The 16,910-nt window shown below is 39.2% G+C and overlaps 2 protein-coding genes across 4 annotated transcripts in view; one reads left to right on the forward strand and one right to left on the reverse strand.

Moving 5' to 3' along the window:
• Positions 1–13,649, reverse strand: part of ASB7 (ankyrin repeat and SOCS box containing 7) — a 55,367-nt gene extending 41,718 nt beyond the window's left edge. Inside the window, exons 1-4 of one of the 2 annotated variants that reach the window (XM_081230176.1) lie at positions 13,265–13,649; positions 12,947–13,041; positions 6,172–6,296; positions 3,995–4,256 (exon numbers count right to left, since the gene is read on the reverse strand). In XM_081230176.1, coding sequence (XP_081086302.1) covers positions 3,995–4,205 — 211 coding nt within the window. In that variant the 5' untranslated portion in view covers positions 4,206–4,256; positions 6,172–6,296; positions 12,947–13,041; positions 13,265–13,649. Of the gene's footprint in view, positions 1–3,994; positions 4,257–6,171; positions 6,297–12,946; positions 13,042–13,211 lie in introns of both variants that reach the window. The other variant, XM_081230175.1, reaches the window with a different exon arrangement.
• Positions 13,650–13,957: 308 nt separating this feature from the next.
• LINS1 (lines homolog 1) overlaps positions 13,958–16,910 on the forward strand; it is a 31,202-nt gene continuing 28,249 nt past the window's right edge. For both annotated transcript variants that reach the window (XM_081230170.1, XM_081230171.1), the window contains exon 1: positions 13,958–14,088. In XM_081230170.1, the coding sequence (XP_081086296.1) occupies positions 13,975–14,088 (114 nt within the window). In that variant the 5' untranslated portion in view covers positions 13,958–13,974. The remainder of the gene's footprint in view (positions 14,089–16,910) is intronic.

Consider the following 16,910-nt stretch of genomic DNA (forward strand, 5'->3'; position numbering starts at 1 on the left):
GAAAGGAAGGGAAAAGATCTGACAACTATTTAGGAGGATGGTTTCTAGATTTCTGGCACAGCAGTCATAGGCTGTAGTGCCATCTACTGCAAAAGAACACGGTCAAAGCAGCAGCTCGTGCTGCGCTGTGCTGTGAGCCACAGGTGTGGAGAAGCTGAACAGGCAGCTGGGTACACTGCTCTAGGAATCAGAAGCCAGGCCTAGACTAAATACAGAGCAAGTCTAAGCATCACATGTGGCCAAGGGGAGCAAGGAGGAGGAAGTCTCCTCTCCTATTTGTGTTTCCAAATCGATACACAATGTGCTATTAAAAACTACTCCCTAAATCTCTTATTGTACTAGGGTAAAAGGAGGAAGTAAACGGTGCTATACAAGAATACGTGAGGGGCTTCTGCAAAATATGTAATTTTGTTGTTTTAAAATTTTATATGGAAATGTAAAGTGCTAAGAATAGCCAAGACATCCTTAAAGAACAAGGAGAGGAGATTCGCTCCCCCCAGATATTAAAACTTATTAGAGAATAATAATAATTTACAACAATATTATACTGACCCAGGGATATAACAACAGACAATAGAACTAATGGAACCATGTGTATAGAAAAACTTTATACCTGAGTTGGCAAGACATAACAATGAGGAAAGAAAGGATGATTTAGGCTACCTTTATGTATGAAATTGTACCTGACCACCTCATGTTATACACCAAAACCAATTCTGGATAGATTAAAGACCTAAATGCCATGAAACATTTTAGAAAAAAATATAGGCAAATAATGACCCTATGGTATGATGTACAAGACACAAAAAGCACAAACTATAAGCCAAAGGAGAAACACAGTTTACCTACTTAAAATGCAAACTTCTGCCTGCAAAAAACAAGCAAAACAACAATGTGGAAAAGCCACAAGCTGGGAGAAGACTGTTGCAACATATAACTAACAGCAGAGAATACATAAACAACTCCTACAAGTCATAAGAAAAAGACAAGCAAGCAGCCCAGTCTTGCAATGCTTTGTTACTCATATATCATTTTCGGGAAAAAAGGAGGCAAGCAAATCACACAGAGGAAGAGCAAACCACTTAGTGACACACTCCTGGCAAAGGCAGGGGGCTGGGCACCCTCCCACCTGGTTAAGGGCAGAGCCATTAACAACCTTCTTTGGAGGACAATTTGTCAATATCCATCAAAACAACAACAACAACAACAAAAATCTAACAACCCTTCGATGTGGCAATTATACTTCTTGGAATTAGCCAAGAGATAAATTCACATATGTAAAAAGATTAGTCAAGGACATTCTCTGTAATACTGTTTCTAGAAGCAGAAAAATGAAAAATTAGAATGTTCAACAATGGGGAGTAAGTTTAAATAAATTACATCCATACAATGGAATCAATGACAAGGAACTATCACTTAGAGAAACCGTTTTGTGAAAAAAATCAAGATGCAGAACAGACGATTAACAAAAGAGAAGCAGGCTAGAAGATGGAGGGTGGAAAATATGCATACTTATATGCACAGACTATCTCTGCAGGGACACAGAAGAATCCAGTAAGAGTGACTGTCTCTGGGAAGGAGAGGAGGGGCCAGTGCTGAAGAGCATACATTTCCCCCTCATTGAACAGTCCGTATCACCTTTTGTTTTGTTTTTAACCATGTATTTATATGTATGTGTTACCTTCTTAATAAAATGTCCTACTGAGAAAATTTCAGCCACTCAAAAAATAAAAAAGAATGGTTTAAACAAACGATAGTATATCCACAGTAATAAATACTATATCTAGCAGTTGAACAGAGTAAACCTATATGTATTAATACTGAATAGGTACAAGGTTCCTTTCTGGGGTAATGAAAATGTTTTAAAATTGGCTGTGGTAATGGATGCCCAACTCTATGAATACACTAAAAGCCACTGAATTGTACACTTTAAAAGGGTGAATTGTAAGGTATGTGAATTCTATCTCAATAAAAGCTGTTAAAAATATCTACATACACATACATACACAAAAAGAGAGAGGGGGATGGTGAGGAAACAGGATTCAGCAAACTGGGACCAGAGGCCGAATCCGGCACACCACTGGTTTTTATAGTTTTATCAGCACATGGCCACACTCATTCATTCACATATTGTCTATGGCTGCTTTCATGCTACAAAGGCAGAGCTGAGTAGTTAACAACAGAGACAGGAGGGCTCGCAAAGCCCCAAATCTTTACCATCTAGCCTTTTACAGAAAAAGTTTGCCAACCCAATATTAAAAAAGTCTTAAGTTATGTACAGCTGAGCAAAAATTAACAGTTGCAGAATAATACAGTCAGTATGATATCATTTACGTTCTAAAAACCACACACAACACAATAAGACATATTTTCTATAAGTACATTTAGGAAATGATCTAGAAAGATAAGGACCAAACCAAACTCATACCCATGAGTTACTTCTAGGCAGGGGTAGGCAGGTTAAGGATTGGGAGTTGGCCAAAGGGGACTTTGGCTTTATTTGTAATTTATTTGAAAATGTATTTTATTTGTTTTAAGGAGACAAGTTCGTATATTACCTGAGTAATTGAACTTTCTTTCTAATTAATATTTTAAATATTTTAAAAGCAAGGCTGGCAGAAACAGAAAAGTAACAGGACTAGGTAGAGTTTAAAAATGTGAGTTCTGATCTTGGTCTTAATTTTACTAAGCACTGCCAGAATTTTAAGTATTCTGATCCTACACCCACTTCTTAGTTTTTTCAGATCTTTCTCCTGGCATTCCTCTTACATTTCTCCTTCGTTGCCTTCAGAGCTGAGGTTTTCAAGTTTCAAGGTGAAATGAGATATGAGCAAGGGCAGCAGGGAGGGATGGAGGATGGCTACAAAGGAGGCACAGGTTAGCAAATGGTGGTGTCCTGTCAACAGTCAACTATTTCAGGGATATAATTCTTATTTCAGGGCCACTCGGATGTGTGATGATTCCTAGTCTCAGGTTTAGCAGGACTTTGCAGTAAGTCCACGCTCATAGCCTTTGTATTCCTAGCTTCACATAATTCACAAGACCCTAATGAGAGCTGTGTGACTTCTAACATTTTCTGTACTTCAAATTAGTTTGCAAGTAAGTTTGACTAGTCTTGTAACAAAGTACACCATAGAAATGGAACTAAATGACTGTTAATAAGCAATCCAGGCCCTAGAATGGTACATAATGGATCCTGAGTCCCAACCAGGCTATTTTACACCATAATTTACAAAAATAATATGGGTACAAATGACAAAATACACTTGTTCATCTTTAGGAAAATAAATTAAGTGAAAATCTAATGGGAGAAAAAAGTAAATGACTTTAAGACAATTATTAGTTACTATTAATTACAGGAATGGACAGTTTTTCAAGCAAGAACATTAAATGTCAAATGTAGTTTCCAACTGCATATGTTTACACAAAATTAGACCTCAGCTAACCAATCTTGTAGGATACCTAGAAACTATGTACAATTCTAGAAAAGGCAAGTGCTCTAAAACAGTAATAAAAGCAACTAAAAATTTTTTATGAAGAGGTAAATTCAAAAGATAGGGTATCCTGAAGGCCATGGTATTGACAGGGGGCCTGTGCTAGCTCAGTTAGCTTGAGCAAGTCTCAAAAGGGGGAGCTTGAGCAACTCTCAGTTGTTGAGACCACAGCCACTTCTGCTTCTGAAACAAAGCAACTGGACAACCTGAAGAAGGGCTGCTTTTAGTTGAAATAATCTGGGGAAATCTGGCTATATAGAAACTAGAGTTACAAGGGGAAAAAAAGCACATTCAACAAACTGATTTTTTAGACGATCTGGTTTTAAACAAGACTCAGCATAATTTTAACACATCTTCACAAAGGAGACAATAAGAAGTCTAGTATTAGCAAAAAGAAGCATTAGAAATTATATACACAAGCACTCACATATTTTAAACTAAATAGAATTTCATTTTAAGTTTCTCCTTGGGAAAAAAGGGTTTGCTCCTAATAAACTCACCTCCATGTTCTAGAAATACACGAACACATCTTTCCTTTCCTCTTGCTGCAGAGAAATGAAGCAGGGTCCAGCCATTAGCATCCCGGCCATTTGGAGAATAGCCTTGTTCTAACATCTTTCGTACCGTGTGAACATCCCCGGCAGCTACTGCAGCTTGAATCTGCAACTCTTCCTGGAGTTCAGGGTTCCTTCGACAATGGTGGTGTAACATCCTAGCTGAGTCCACTTTTTACCAAGGATTCATTAGGTCACAGGGATCAACCTTGAAGGGTAGGTAGAATACATAAAATTTAGAATACTTGACACCTGACAGTGTGTTCATTAAATAGCACAGAAGTTTCCATTGCTAAATCATGTAAACTTTAGTGATGACAGTTCATACTACTACAACAAATTAACATGTATCAGTTTTGACCAAAACTTTCAGTTATTTCCCTAAGATTATAAAAGATTTCAAAAAGAAAGTGAGGCATAAAGCCCTAAAATGCCAAAACAGGAAATTTCCTCTGCAGCCTTTTGTAAACTCAAAGCAAATATCAATGAACACAACATTTATTTTAGGTAAAATGGAAAGTGATGCTGGGCAGCTGAAGATGGAGACAACAGAGGAAGCAAATGAGTACTTCTCTTAGGAGTTTGCATTTACCTGATGCACATGGAAAATTTAAGTTATAAACCATTCAAGGATTCTATCACAGATCAGCGAGTACATATCGAGTATCAAATGGACAATTCATAGACTAGGACTAAAGACCTCCAGCTATTTCGAGAAGTAGTTTAAAATTTAAAAAAAGCAAACACCTTTAGGCTGGTCCCCTAAAGTATTTCAACAATATTTTATTTTTAGCCCCAAAGAGTGGAAAGTTGGGGGGAAGGGGCAGTGGGCGGGGTTTAAGTAAATTAGAGGAAAATGTGTAGATTATATTTACTTTCCTTTTGTTTCTGTCTCTCTTTCTATCCTCCCCACTTTATGTCCTCTGAGGCACGAATTACTACTCCTCTTTTTCTGCCACATTTCTTTTGCACTTTTCTAATTTCCATTTTCCAGAAGTTTTATTCTACAAATACTCAAAGTAGCAAGATCATACAAGATATTTAAAAACTAAAGGAATCTAAACAATCTGTTGATTAACCACATGAAAAAAGTAAAAGCAGTATATAGAATTCCAACACTCTCTAATAGGTCACAAAAGAGGTGTGTACTCAAACCCAATGTAAAATGAGATCTCCTTCATGCAAACAGGAAAGTCCAAACTGAATTGGTGAAAAGTTACATCTTATATGTGTGTATATAAAAACTTTTTTAGTGCATTTTTTAGCTTTTAAATACATACAGAAACTTAAACTACATAATTCTAGGAAGCCATTCCATCTGGGCTAACTTTAAGGTATAGATTAAACTCACCTCCTAATTAGTAGCTTCCATTTCTAAAAATAAAAAATTATGTGAAAGTCCTTTAAAGACATTCTGGTCTCATATGTAGGTTAGACATCTTGGGATAATCTTGTTACCAATAATAGTTTACCTTGTAAAACTTCTCCTTACAGACTGTACAAAGGTCAACTTAAGCCTAACTTAGGTCATAACTTAGGTCATATTATCACAGCTTAATAGTATAATCACATATCCTACCTGGTTCCATACATAGAAAATGGTTATTACAAAACTCCTAAGTATCACTACTAAGTAATGTAATTTAAAAATATCAGGCTATCTCCTCAAGGAAAATTGGGAAATGAGAAATTTCCTGACAATTTGTTTTCTTAATAAACGTGATTTCCCCCATCTCTTCACTTAATTACTTTTTCAACTGACACTAAAATTAAGTCTCTTGTCTTAGAAATTTTAAAACCAAGAATCCTTTTGTAATAGGTTTTTGCTTATTTTTAGCATTATAAGGAAAGATGAAGACCATTAGAAGGAGTTAATAGAAACTACTACCATATACTCAAAACAATCATCTTTAACAGATTTTTCTTTTTTAACTGGGATGATCACCTTGGCACTTAAGGCATACTATGCAAGGAAAAAGATTCAAACAATATCAAAACAAACCTGGATTTTCTTTTAGCAAGTGCTGTGTTTAGTATGAATTAGGTGATCTGAAGGAGAAATAAAAGCTAAATGGATTTTACCCCAGAACAGCACAGATGACTTATGACCCTCAGTCACTTACCTTACGGGAAGAATGCCCCTTTTCCTGATACGTGGATTGCCTAATAACCATTGTGCACATACAGCATCGTGAGTAGGGGGCTCAGAGTGTGTCCAGATTCCGGTGTCAATGAGCTCTTTTTTAACCTAAAAATGAATGAAATAACAATCACAGGAAATTTTCTAAAAAAAAAATAAAGAAACATAGCTGCCTGAGTAGCCTACCTTTTGATGAGCTTATATTTTAGCACTTTACAACAAACTTACAGAGCAAAGAAAGAACTTAAATCAATTCTTAGAAAAAATTATCTCAAATCTACATTAACCCGCAAGGTGGTATAGGATATGACTTATTTTCAGGAATTTTTTTTTTCTAGAAAGGCAGGTGTGTTTTTTTTTTAATGAATAAGGAAAATAATAAATCACACACTTGGAATTTGGATGCAAACACAAATTCTTCTTTTTGCTCTATTCAAAATATATTTTCAGTACTGAATTACTTTTTAATTGGCATCGCAAGTTTCTTACTCTTTCTAAACAATTAAAATGAGAATATATCTGCATTCAATACAATAGGTGGCTAGGGTCAAAATGGAATCTATGACAACTAAAAGGAGATTTTCTTTAAATGCTGGTTCTTCGTACACACAAAAGGCATCACATTAATAATTTTGAAACTTTTATTCCTTTATGCATACACCAAACTAGGTAAAAGATTAACAGTCTTGCCAGCTTCTCCATATGGATTCTGAAAAAATTCTCTACAACTAAAAGAATAGGGATCTTTCTCCACGTCAAATAAATCCTAGATCTGTGAATTCCATTAAGGTTAAGAACACAGGCAAAGTGACTTCCATGCATTACACCAGAATCCCTCTGGGAATTACTCACTGGGAGAACTGCCGTCCCATATCAGTGGGGTGGGAGTGCTAATAAGCCCTCCATCACTTAAACAAGGAATGGTCAAGCTGCCTGGCAATCTGATAAGCTATGGAGAAAAGTGACAGTCATAGGTGTTGGTGGCTAAAGACCAGGATTTTCAACCAATCCAAATTAGTATGGTCTACTTTGAACCTTTCTTCTTTTCACACTTTATTTTTTCTTGTCAAACTTCTTCAAGGAAGGCCAAAGACTTTGCAAACATGCACTTGGAAATAAATAATATTGGGTTTAAAACTCTGCTTAACACTTCTAACTGAACTAGGCATGATCAGAACAACTCCTACATGGCAAGCTGTAAAAAATGCAGTTATCCTTATAGAAATGGCTGATTCTAAGACTGGGCAAGAAATATAGAAGATGAGCCTAGAGCATCTCACAGTGCCAAAAAGCAAGGAAGTACTCCAAGAAAAATGCAATGATGGGGGTATGTCAAAGGGACAGAGGAGCCAACCAAAAGAGCTCTCAATAGCCAAGATGGAACAATTCGAACAAGAAGATAATCAAAGAGCTATTAGAGTCTAACCCAAAGTACAGAATAAATATCAATAAGTCTGTATTGATATAAATAACTAATTAAATTTTAAAAGGGGGAGAAGAAATAAATCTCCTGTGCAAAATTCCAAATAACTTGTGTAAATTCTCTCCCCTCAAGGAGGTGGAGCACAACTCCTCTCTCCTTAAGTGTGACTTCCTTTAAAGAGGATAGTATGGGGGAGGGGGGAAGAAACTTTACAGTGGGAAACCTGAAAAACACTGCCTCAGCCAGGTGATCATGGTCAAAATCAAGAGTGCCAAGTCATGTTGTTAGTATATGATGAGAATGGCAATTTACCTCTGTGCTCTTTCTCCCCAAAACCCACAGACCTAGCCTAATCATGAGGAAAATATCAGACTAATTCCAATTGAGGGGCATTCTACAAAATACCTGACCAGTACTCTTCAAAATGTCAAGGTCATCAAAAGCAAGGAAACAAAGAAGTCTGAGAAACAGTCATAGCCAAGAGGAGCCTAAACAGACGACTAAATGGAATGTGATATCCTAGATGGGATCCTAGAACAGAAAAAAGATATTAGGTAAAAGCTAAAGAAATCTCAATACAGTATGGGTTTTAGTTAATAAGAATGTTCATTACTGGTTCATTAATTGTGGCAAACGTATCTATTAATATAAGATGTTAATTAGGGGAAGGTGAGTGTGCAGTATATGGGAATTCTGTATTACCTTCGCTATTTTTCCATAAATCTAGAACTGTACTAAAATAAAAAATGCAAACCAATGTCTCCAATGATGAGCCTGCAGCATTTCCACAAAGGAACATGTGATTACTTCACATGTGAGCTACACCTACAGTGCAAGAATGAACACCACTGAATGCCTTACTTCTAAGTGTGTCCTCAGTACTCCCTGCCTCCCAAGAAAAGTGGAGATGACCCTCTACGGTCTTGAGCCTTTAAGAGTCCTTGTTCTTGTTGTTGTTGCTTTCCATATAGCCGTCACCACTTCCATGAATGCAGCGGAGTGGTGGGGAGGACATGTGAGGTGGGGGTTGAGGAGAATATGAAATGGTATTAATTTATTAATAATATCAAGAAAGGCTTTGTTAAAAGTCAAAGTGACTCAACTATTTCTCTCTTATAAGAAAAGACGCACAAACAACAGTAACTTGTGATAATCCCACGTGGTCTGCTTCAATTAGACAAATGAAAGTCTACTGAGTGCCTGACACATGCCTGGCATACTACTAGGCTTTGGCCACTCGTATCATCCCTGGGTAGAACTTTAATAGAGAGTTTTGCATACTTCAAATGAATCAAATACACCTAGAATGGTTAAGATCCTTTTTCTCTTTTCTGACAATACCAAGCTCTATAAATAATAACCATAGGTTTAAACCAAAAAAGCGCTTCAGTCTTTATGGGAAAAAACAACATAGACACACATAACATGCACACATGACCCCTGTCAACTGCATATGTTAAATTATGAAGGCCAATGACTTATTACCAAAATATCCTAATAGTTCAAAGCATCAGATGAGTTAATTTCATCCTGGTGTAATTTTATGAGAGTTTGCATTTACTAGAGTAGAACCATCCATGTATGTATAAGTACAGGGGAAAAAGACTATTGAACTTAGTAAATATAATATCCAGTGGTAAAGTTACCTATTAAAAACTAAAAAGGAAGCCCAGAGATGAGAATGGAAAAAAGTCTATTCCCCCTCAAAAAGTGCAAGTTTGAAAGTCTGATAGCTCATGGTAGTGACCTATAAAATTAAAAAATATGGCGGAGGCAATTTTCTAATAAACATATGTACAATGTAAGTTGACTCAGAATGACTAAAACTCTAAGGGTGCAATCTTTAGAAATCCCATTCTAGGTTTCACAGTCAGAAAAAGAAAAAAAAACATACTAACAAGGAAGACTTCAGAATTATATATCAAAATGAGCTGCTTCCCAATGTATATCACTTTTATATAAGATTTTACTGCCCAATGTTAATGGTGTGTTTAAATTGTATGAATTTATCTTTTCTACTCTACACTTTTCTTACAAAAGAAAACAATCTAGGCATCCAAGCTTTTATACTGTTGACAATATTAGAAACTATAAATTTAGGAATTAAAATGTTGCCATCTAATTTCTATATAGATGCCAAGTGAACCTCATTAAGTTAAAACCAAAGCTTCTTGCTTCATATAATTAAAAGAAATCTATATTCACAAAATAAAGAATAGCTATAAAACAAAATATATTTAAGATCTGTCTAAAATTATATAACTTCCACCAAATTTGCCCACATGTCCCCAGTTTCCTTTGGCATAAATGATTAGTCATTAATGGCTTTTTACATATTATTTTCACTAAAAGGCCACACATTTTTTTGGTTAAGTGACACACATTAGAACTGTGCTTTCAGATTTCACACGAACTAGAAACAAGATAACAGCTTGCTACTCAAAAAAAGAAATAAGCATTTCTTTGCAGAGTAAACAGAGATACAGGCTGGAAAGGAAATAAAATCAGCAACTCCAAGGATACTGGCTCTGAGGAGAGGAAAAGAAACAAAAAACAAAAAAAACAATAGTTTACAAGTCCTAAGAAGGAAGATGGATGCAGAAACACTACAATGCCCGAAGTGTGCAACATGGGTGAGATGGATGTTAACGAGGTCTACTCGTATAACTAAGAGCCTGGAACCCAAAATGAAGTAGAAGTGTTATTTTAGTATCACTCAACAAAGCACCATAGTGTTTATGTTCCAAAACAAGTGAGGGTATTCCTATTCCCTTCAAATTACTGGGCCTCCATATAACATAAGGATTTATTATCATGCAAGACTTATCTATAAGTCTCCTAAGTTCTAACAGAAAGACCAAGAAATTTCATGAAATGTGGACAAGGTAACAGAGGAAATTTCGTAATTCACTTCCCCAGACCCAATTCAAAGCATAAATCACAAGCACTATAAGTGATGAAGTCTTGTCAGTCTTATCTCATTAACCCATGTCTGGCATTACCACCTTAGCAACCTCATGTCGGTACCTAAGTTTGTAAGAAATGAGACAAGCATTCCACATAAGGCATGCCTTCTGTTGAGAATGAAATGAAAGGCTGAAAGTCACGTATTAGATATGCTTATAGAAACTACCTGACTTTAGACTTTTTAGGAACAGTATGTACTTCTGTGTTATCAAATAAAGAGATATTGTACGTGTCATAATTGTGAATGGCATCACTTTAGGTATGAAGAAAATAAGTACTGGCCATAGCATACTCAAAATGCAACACTTCAATTAAAATCAGTGATTCTTCCTATGTGATCATAAATCTTACTTGATTACCAAAAAAATTGGGTGTTTTAAATTTTTTTTTCCTTTCAAAACCATGCGAATGACAACAGAATTAACACAAAGTTAACTACCAGACTGAAAAAGATAAACTACCTATCTGGCCATGTTGGTAACGAAGTACTAAATTCAATATTTTACATGACTGGCATAACCTAGACCAAATACTCTCAATCATGCTAATATTAGGAACAGATGCTGACAATTTATATATATTCTGTAATCTTAGAAAAATCATTAAAAGCTGAGAGGATCAATGAAACATTATTTAAGCAATGAGAATGAACTGACTGGAAACCAGAGGAAAGCAGTGTTCTCTCTTTACCCTACATACTTGAGTCAGCACAGGTGGTAATATCCCTCAGAAATGAAAACATGCTAGAGTTCAATCTAAAGTATAAATATATTTAACTGAGAAGGCCTGAATAGAAAATACATAATTCATTTTTACCTTAAAAACATATTTCAAGTATTTTATCATTTTTTTCAAAGTTCTAAAGGAATCATTAGGCATTTCTCTAGTGATTCACATATTTCAATAATGAAAACCGCATTCTACCTAGCTTTTACTGAAATGAAGTGGACCCTACATATACATACAAAGGGTGCCCTAAATGTTCACTGTGTAATAGTCATCGGTAGATACTGATTTTAAATCCCATTCAGTAGCATACACTCTCATTTTGGTGTCCAGTTCCAGATCTCAAGAATATGCAAACCCTCAGAGCCCCTTAAAAGTCTCTTTAGCTACACCTTGACAATTAGAAGTATCAGGAAAGACATTAATTTCCTTTTCTGGAAGGCAGAAAGTCCAGTAAAACAGAGTAAGTCAAAGATTTCCTAACAACTTCTGCTATTTTAAGTACTTCTTTGTACCTAAAATTCCCTAAACAATCTGAGATATTAAAATAACTCTGAGATTAACAAGTCACTTTATACTCCTGCTATTGGATGTTAGAGAAGCTATTCATTTGGCTAACTTCTGAATTAACTCTTACATAATTTCTCTGTTCACATCCCCTCTTTAGGACTTACATGAATGTCCTAAACTTACCTTTAGTCTATTTTCAGAGGCAGCAACGAAATACAGCAGCAGAAATGTGATCACATGAATTAGATGCTTAAATTTCAATTTAACAAATTCTCTGTAAGGGTTCTGAAATGAGAAATCTTATGAAGAGTGCCAAAATAAAACCCTAGATTCTAAACACACCAAAACATTATTTTGTTTTAAAATTCCTGACTGTCAAATGATTAACAAGATATTCTGTAAAGTTTTATAAGTATTAGAAAATGAGGTATAACAAATACGATTTATCTTTTTATAAGAGTTTCAGAGCCCAGCCACATCTGTCACACAGAAACACACAAAAGCCCAAAGAGTTAATTATACATAAGTGCTTCGGGAGGGAGTATTGCTTTCATACCATTCATACTACTAAGGTACACAGATTCACTTTTTACTAGAGAAAAAAAAGTCACATTATTTTCTGAAACTCACAAATTTCAAGCTATTACTGTACCATCCTCTACCAAACCCCTGTCAGTTAGGTAACTCAAAAGATTTTCTGATGGAGGTAGAGCAAAGATGATAGGAAAGAACAGGGGAAAACAGAAAATTGTGGTTTAACTGAAAAGCAGCGTCATTCAGAACTAACGAGCCATTAACAAGGAACTGTGGAATTCCTATGAGAGTAAGAGGGGCAGGGGGAGCTACAAAAAGGTCTCAAAGTCTCTGAGCTGGGTAAATGGTACAGTGCACCAAAAGATAATGCAAAACACGGAAACACACTGTACAGAGAGAAAGGGGAAAAACATGTTCCTGGGAAAGAGAAGTTATTAAAATGTTAAGGATTGGGGCATGGGCAGTGTTTTTGTTTTTGCTGGGAAACTTGGAGCCAGGAAAGGGTTGCATTCCCAGGTAACCATCCTGAAAATAAAGCACTGCTTAATGAGTAGGGGCCAGGAATAAACAGTGGGGGAGGGGAGGGCTGGCTTATTACCTTTATGGAGGATGCTGGTCAGAGGCTCGCTGCTGCTTCTCTGGTGGGTGGGCAACCCCGTTCCTGCTCTCTCGCCTCCCCTAGCCAGCTCAAACCTGGAAATCAGAAACCTGTGAGTGATGCAGTACCCCGGGGGCGAGGAGGAGGGGGCTCTGAAGAAGGGGGAGCAGAGGAATAGACTGGTAAAAGGCAAGCAGGAAGAAGCAGTGATTCTCCTCCCTCCCAGGCCAGCCCCCTTCCCCTCAGGAGAGGTAACTGACTTTACCTGTCTCCTCAGCTGCTGTTTCTCTTCTTTCTTTCAGCCTCCTCCACACTCACCAACTTCTCCATTGAAGAAACAGCCCAGGCAGGGCCGGACACGGGTGTTCTTGATCCTCCTTCGATGCCTCACGGCCCCAGCCCGGCGAGCATCCAGACTGCCGAGCAGACTGGAGGCGGCGGTCCTGGCCGCCGGGCAGCCTCGGGGCAGGGGTGCAGGGAGGAAGTCCCGGCTCGGGTGGGGGGGCAGTCCCCGTCTGAGGGCTCGGAGCAGGGGGCTGCCGCGCTCCGGGCCGGAGGCTCCCAGCTACGAGGGGACACGGGAGGTCTCGGGGCAGCGAGGTCCCAGGTCATTCAGGGTCCGAAGTGCCAGCCACGGGGGCTCCAGGCAGGGGGCTTTCGGGATGCACTTTGCACTGATCCACCCCCGCCCCCTCCCTCCAACACTTTGGGGTCACTGGGATGGGACCAAGCCTATAGCGGCCAATCACCGGCCGCACTGGAGCCTGAGCCAGGTCCGGGGTGGGTGGGGGTGGGGGTTGGAGGCGACTTGGTTGGTTGGTTGCTTCCTTCCCTCCTCCTTACCCCAGCAGTACCCACCCCTTGCCTGCCGTAAAGCCGCCTGTGCATTCGCGACAGTAAGAGGAGGCGTGCCGATCGAGGTTAGGACTCGTCTCCGATTGGCCTCACTCACTTCCCCCTCCGCCAGGGGGCGGAGGGACTCGAAGCGGTTGCTAAGAAACACTGTAGGCCGAACAGGTCCTCTGCTCATGCGGAAGAGGAAACGCCTTGTACTTTCCCTGAACTACGGTGTCTCGGAAGGGGCCGGGGCTCCCTCGAATGGCGGTGCGAAGGCAGAGTGGCTTGAGTCAGCTCCCTGGCAGGTAACTGGGCGCAGCCGCTAACCTCGGCGGCGGGGGAGGCGTGTGTGCGGCCGTGTGTGCGGCCGACTAAGAGGCTGTTCCAGGGCTTAGGATTGCGGAGGCGTCAGTCCCCAGGAAGCCAGGAGAGGGGCGCCTTGTCCCGCCGCTCTCCTCGGAGCTTTTTAGACGCGAGTGCCGGGTCCTGGGCTCCTCTCTCGGTCCCTGAGGCTCCGCTAGCTCCCAGGCTGGGCGTGCCTCGCCTAGCATGGAAAAGAGGACTCTCTGTGGGGTGAAGGTGACGCTTCAAGGGCTTTCCTGCAAGAACAGCGACTCTCACGAATTCCTGTGAATGAAAGGGAAAAGAGTGGAAAATATGGGAGGAGGACGTGTTTATTAACTGCATTTTTTCGTTTAGCCGGTAATTACCCTCCGGGCACTGTTCTAGCCGTTAGGGAGACAACGGTGAACAAGATAGGATAGATGCAATCATTTGCCCTCGTCACTTTTACAGAGAGACCGACAAACACAAAATTACTTATCAGATAGGGATAGGTTATGTAAAGAAAAGCAGAATAATGGGATCGAGATTGGCTAGGGCGCGATGGCTATTTTAGATAGGAAAGATCTCTGAGGAAGTGACATTTATGAGTATCGATCTGAGTGAGGAAGAGCCAGCCATGCCAAGATCTGAGGGAAGAATTTTTCAGGCAGAGACATCAAAAGGGCAGAGCTTCTGACTCTGGAATAATCTTTGCTGTTGGCAGGAACTGCAAGAAAGAAGGCCAGGTAGTCAAGCAGCGTAAGAGGGAGCATGGTTAGTAATGAAGTTGAGGGTGGGGGAGGGGGGTGCGACAGGCTGCGGATCTTGCAAGACCTTGTAGCGGGTGGTCGGAAAGTTATCGTATCTGTTTATGTTTTGAAAAGATCACTGGCTGCTCAGTGGAGAAGACTGTAGCTGGGAGTGAGGTTAAGGCAAATGTGAAAGACTGTTGTAGTAGTCCAGGCAGTAGTAGACATTATCTTAAACTAAGTCACCCAGTACACCAGACGTTTGACTACCACCGATGTCCTCAAAGAAAGGCCTAACTGTATAAAGGAAGTATGCATTTCAACATATCAGCTGTTTTTGTTTAATAAAATATATTAAGATGTTTTGTGGCAGATGGGGGTCACTGAAAACACTTTAAATTTATATCCTGGTATATTATTGTACATTATCATTCATTTATCAAGAATACTAGTTTTGGTGCCTTCTACATGAGCTACTTATTGGCTTAGGTGGGCAAACTGGGTTCAGGCCTGCCCAGGGAAGCTCATAGTCAAGCGTAGGGGAACCAAACTAGAAAATAGTTATGGACAATTCAGTGAGAGAAATACTGTGTATAGGCTGAGGGAGCACTTGGCAGGGCCCTCTAATCCTGACTTGGATATGTGGAGGGCTCCCCAAGACTGGAGGTTTCCTAGTTGAAGGTTGAGAGTGGGAGGGAAATGGTTGAGTGTGATTTAGAAAGAATGGGCCAAGCAAAGCTTGGGAATCTTTAAAGTGCACAGAGTTTCTGAGGCCCTCAGAGAAAGCCTGGAGCTAAGTTTGTGGGGTACAGAGGTGAGAAGACCCCAAGAGCCAGATCTCAAAGGACATGCTAAGCCATGTTCAAGGATTTGGACTTTATCCAAATGAAAGTTGAGATGTTTTTCAGAAGGAAGTGGGTGTAGGGTGGGCCAAGAAACAGCCGCTTAGCACGGACTCTGTTGTGGTTGTCCAGGGTAGGAGTGGTGTACCGTAACAGTGGCAGTGAGGATAGAGAGAAGTGAGGTTAGGAAGGGTCCAGGAACATAGCCAGGTTTCTCACTTGGGTGACTATGAGATACAGGTGCCGTACACTGAGATGGCAAGTTTGAGAGGCCATAGACTGAGTTGAGTTTGTATTGAAGGTGCTGTGGAAACTCCAAGTGCAGCTCTCCACTGGCATTTAGATACATGAGTGTGGAGCCCAGAAGAGAGCTAGACCTAACTGTGGGTTCTGAGTTGTTAGCATGTAGATATTAATTGAAGACATTGAAAGTCCATGAAACATTTAAGGGACTACAGTCAACCCTCTGTATTCACAGGTTACACATTCAACCAACCTCAGCTCAAAAATATTTGTAAAAAGAAAAACATTCCAGAAAGTTCCAAAAAGCAAAACTTGAACTTGCCACCAGCTTAGCAACTATTTACATACCATTTATGTTATATTAGGTATTGTAAGTAAGAGATGATTTAAAGTATAGGGGAGGATGTGCATAGGTTATATGCAAATACAACGCCATTTTATGTAAGGGACTTGAGCATCCACTGATTTTGGTATCCCCGAGGGGTCCAGAACCAATCTCATACCCAGAAATGACTGTAAAAGGAAAGGGGTCCAGCAAGCCTGTCTGAGAAGGAATCTCCAGAGAGGAAGAAGGAACTCCAAGAGAAATTGACTTGTCAAGGATTAGTATGTGTTTAGAAAAAGGCAAAAATATTTTTAATGGAAGGGCTACACAATTATTATCTGTGTGAACATGTGCCCATTTTTCCTTTAAAGAATATACCCCTTTGGCCAGCAAGTCTACTGATGAAATTGTAAGCAGAAGCCCCTTTTAAGAAGAAAACTTGAAGACTTGCAGGGGGAGGGGAATGAAAAGATGTATTATAAAGTGAGAACCCTCATGCATGATAGAGAAGGCACTGAAATTCTATAGATTGATGATTAAATTAATATTCACATCTGGTGAGCCCTAAAGACTTCTTTCCCTTGTTCTGTGTAAGGCTTTTCAGAAAATACAAATTCTTAAAAGAACATTCTTGCTAAACATTT

This window comes from Mesoplodon bidens, assembly GCF_964165515.1.
Source record: "Mesoplodon bidens genome assembly, chromosome: 3".
Classification (NCBI taxonomy): Eukaryota; Metazoa; Chordata; class Mammalia; order Artiodactyla; family Ziphiidae; genus Mesoplodon; species Mesoplodon bidens.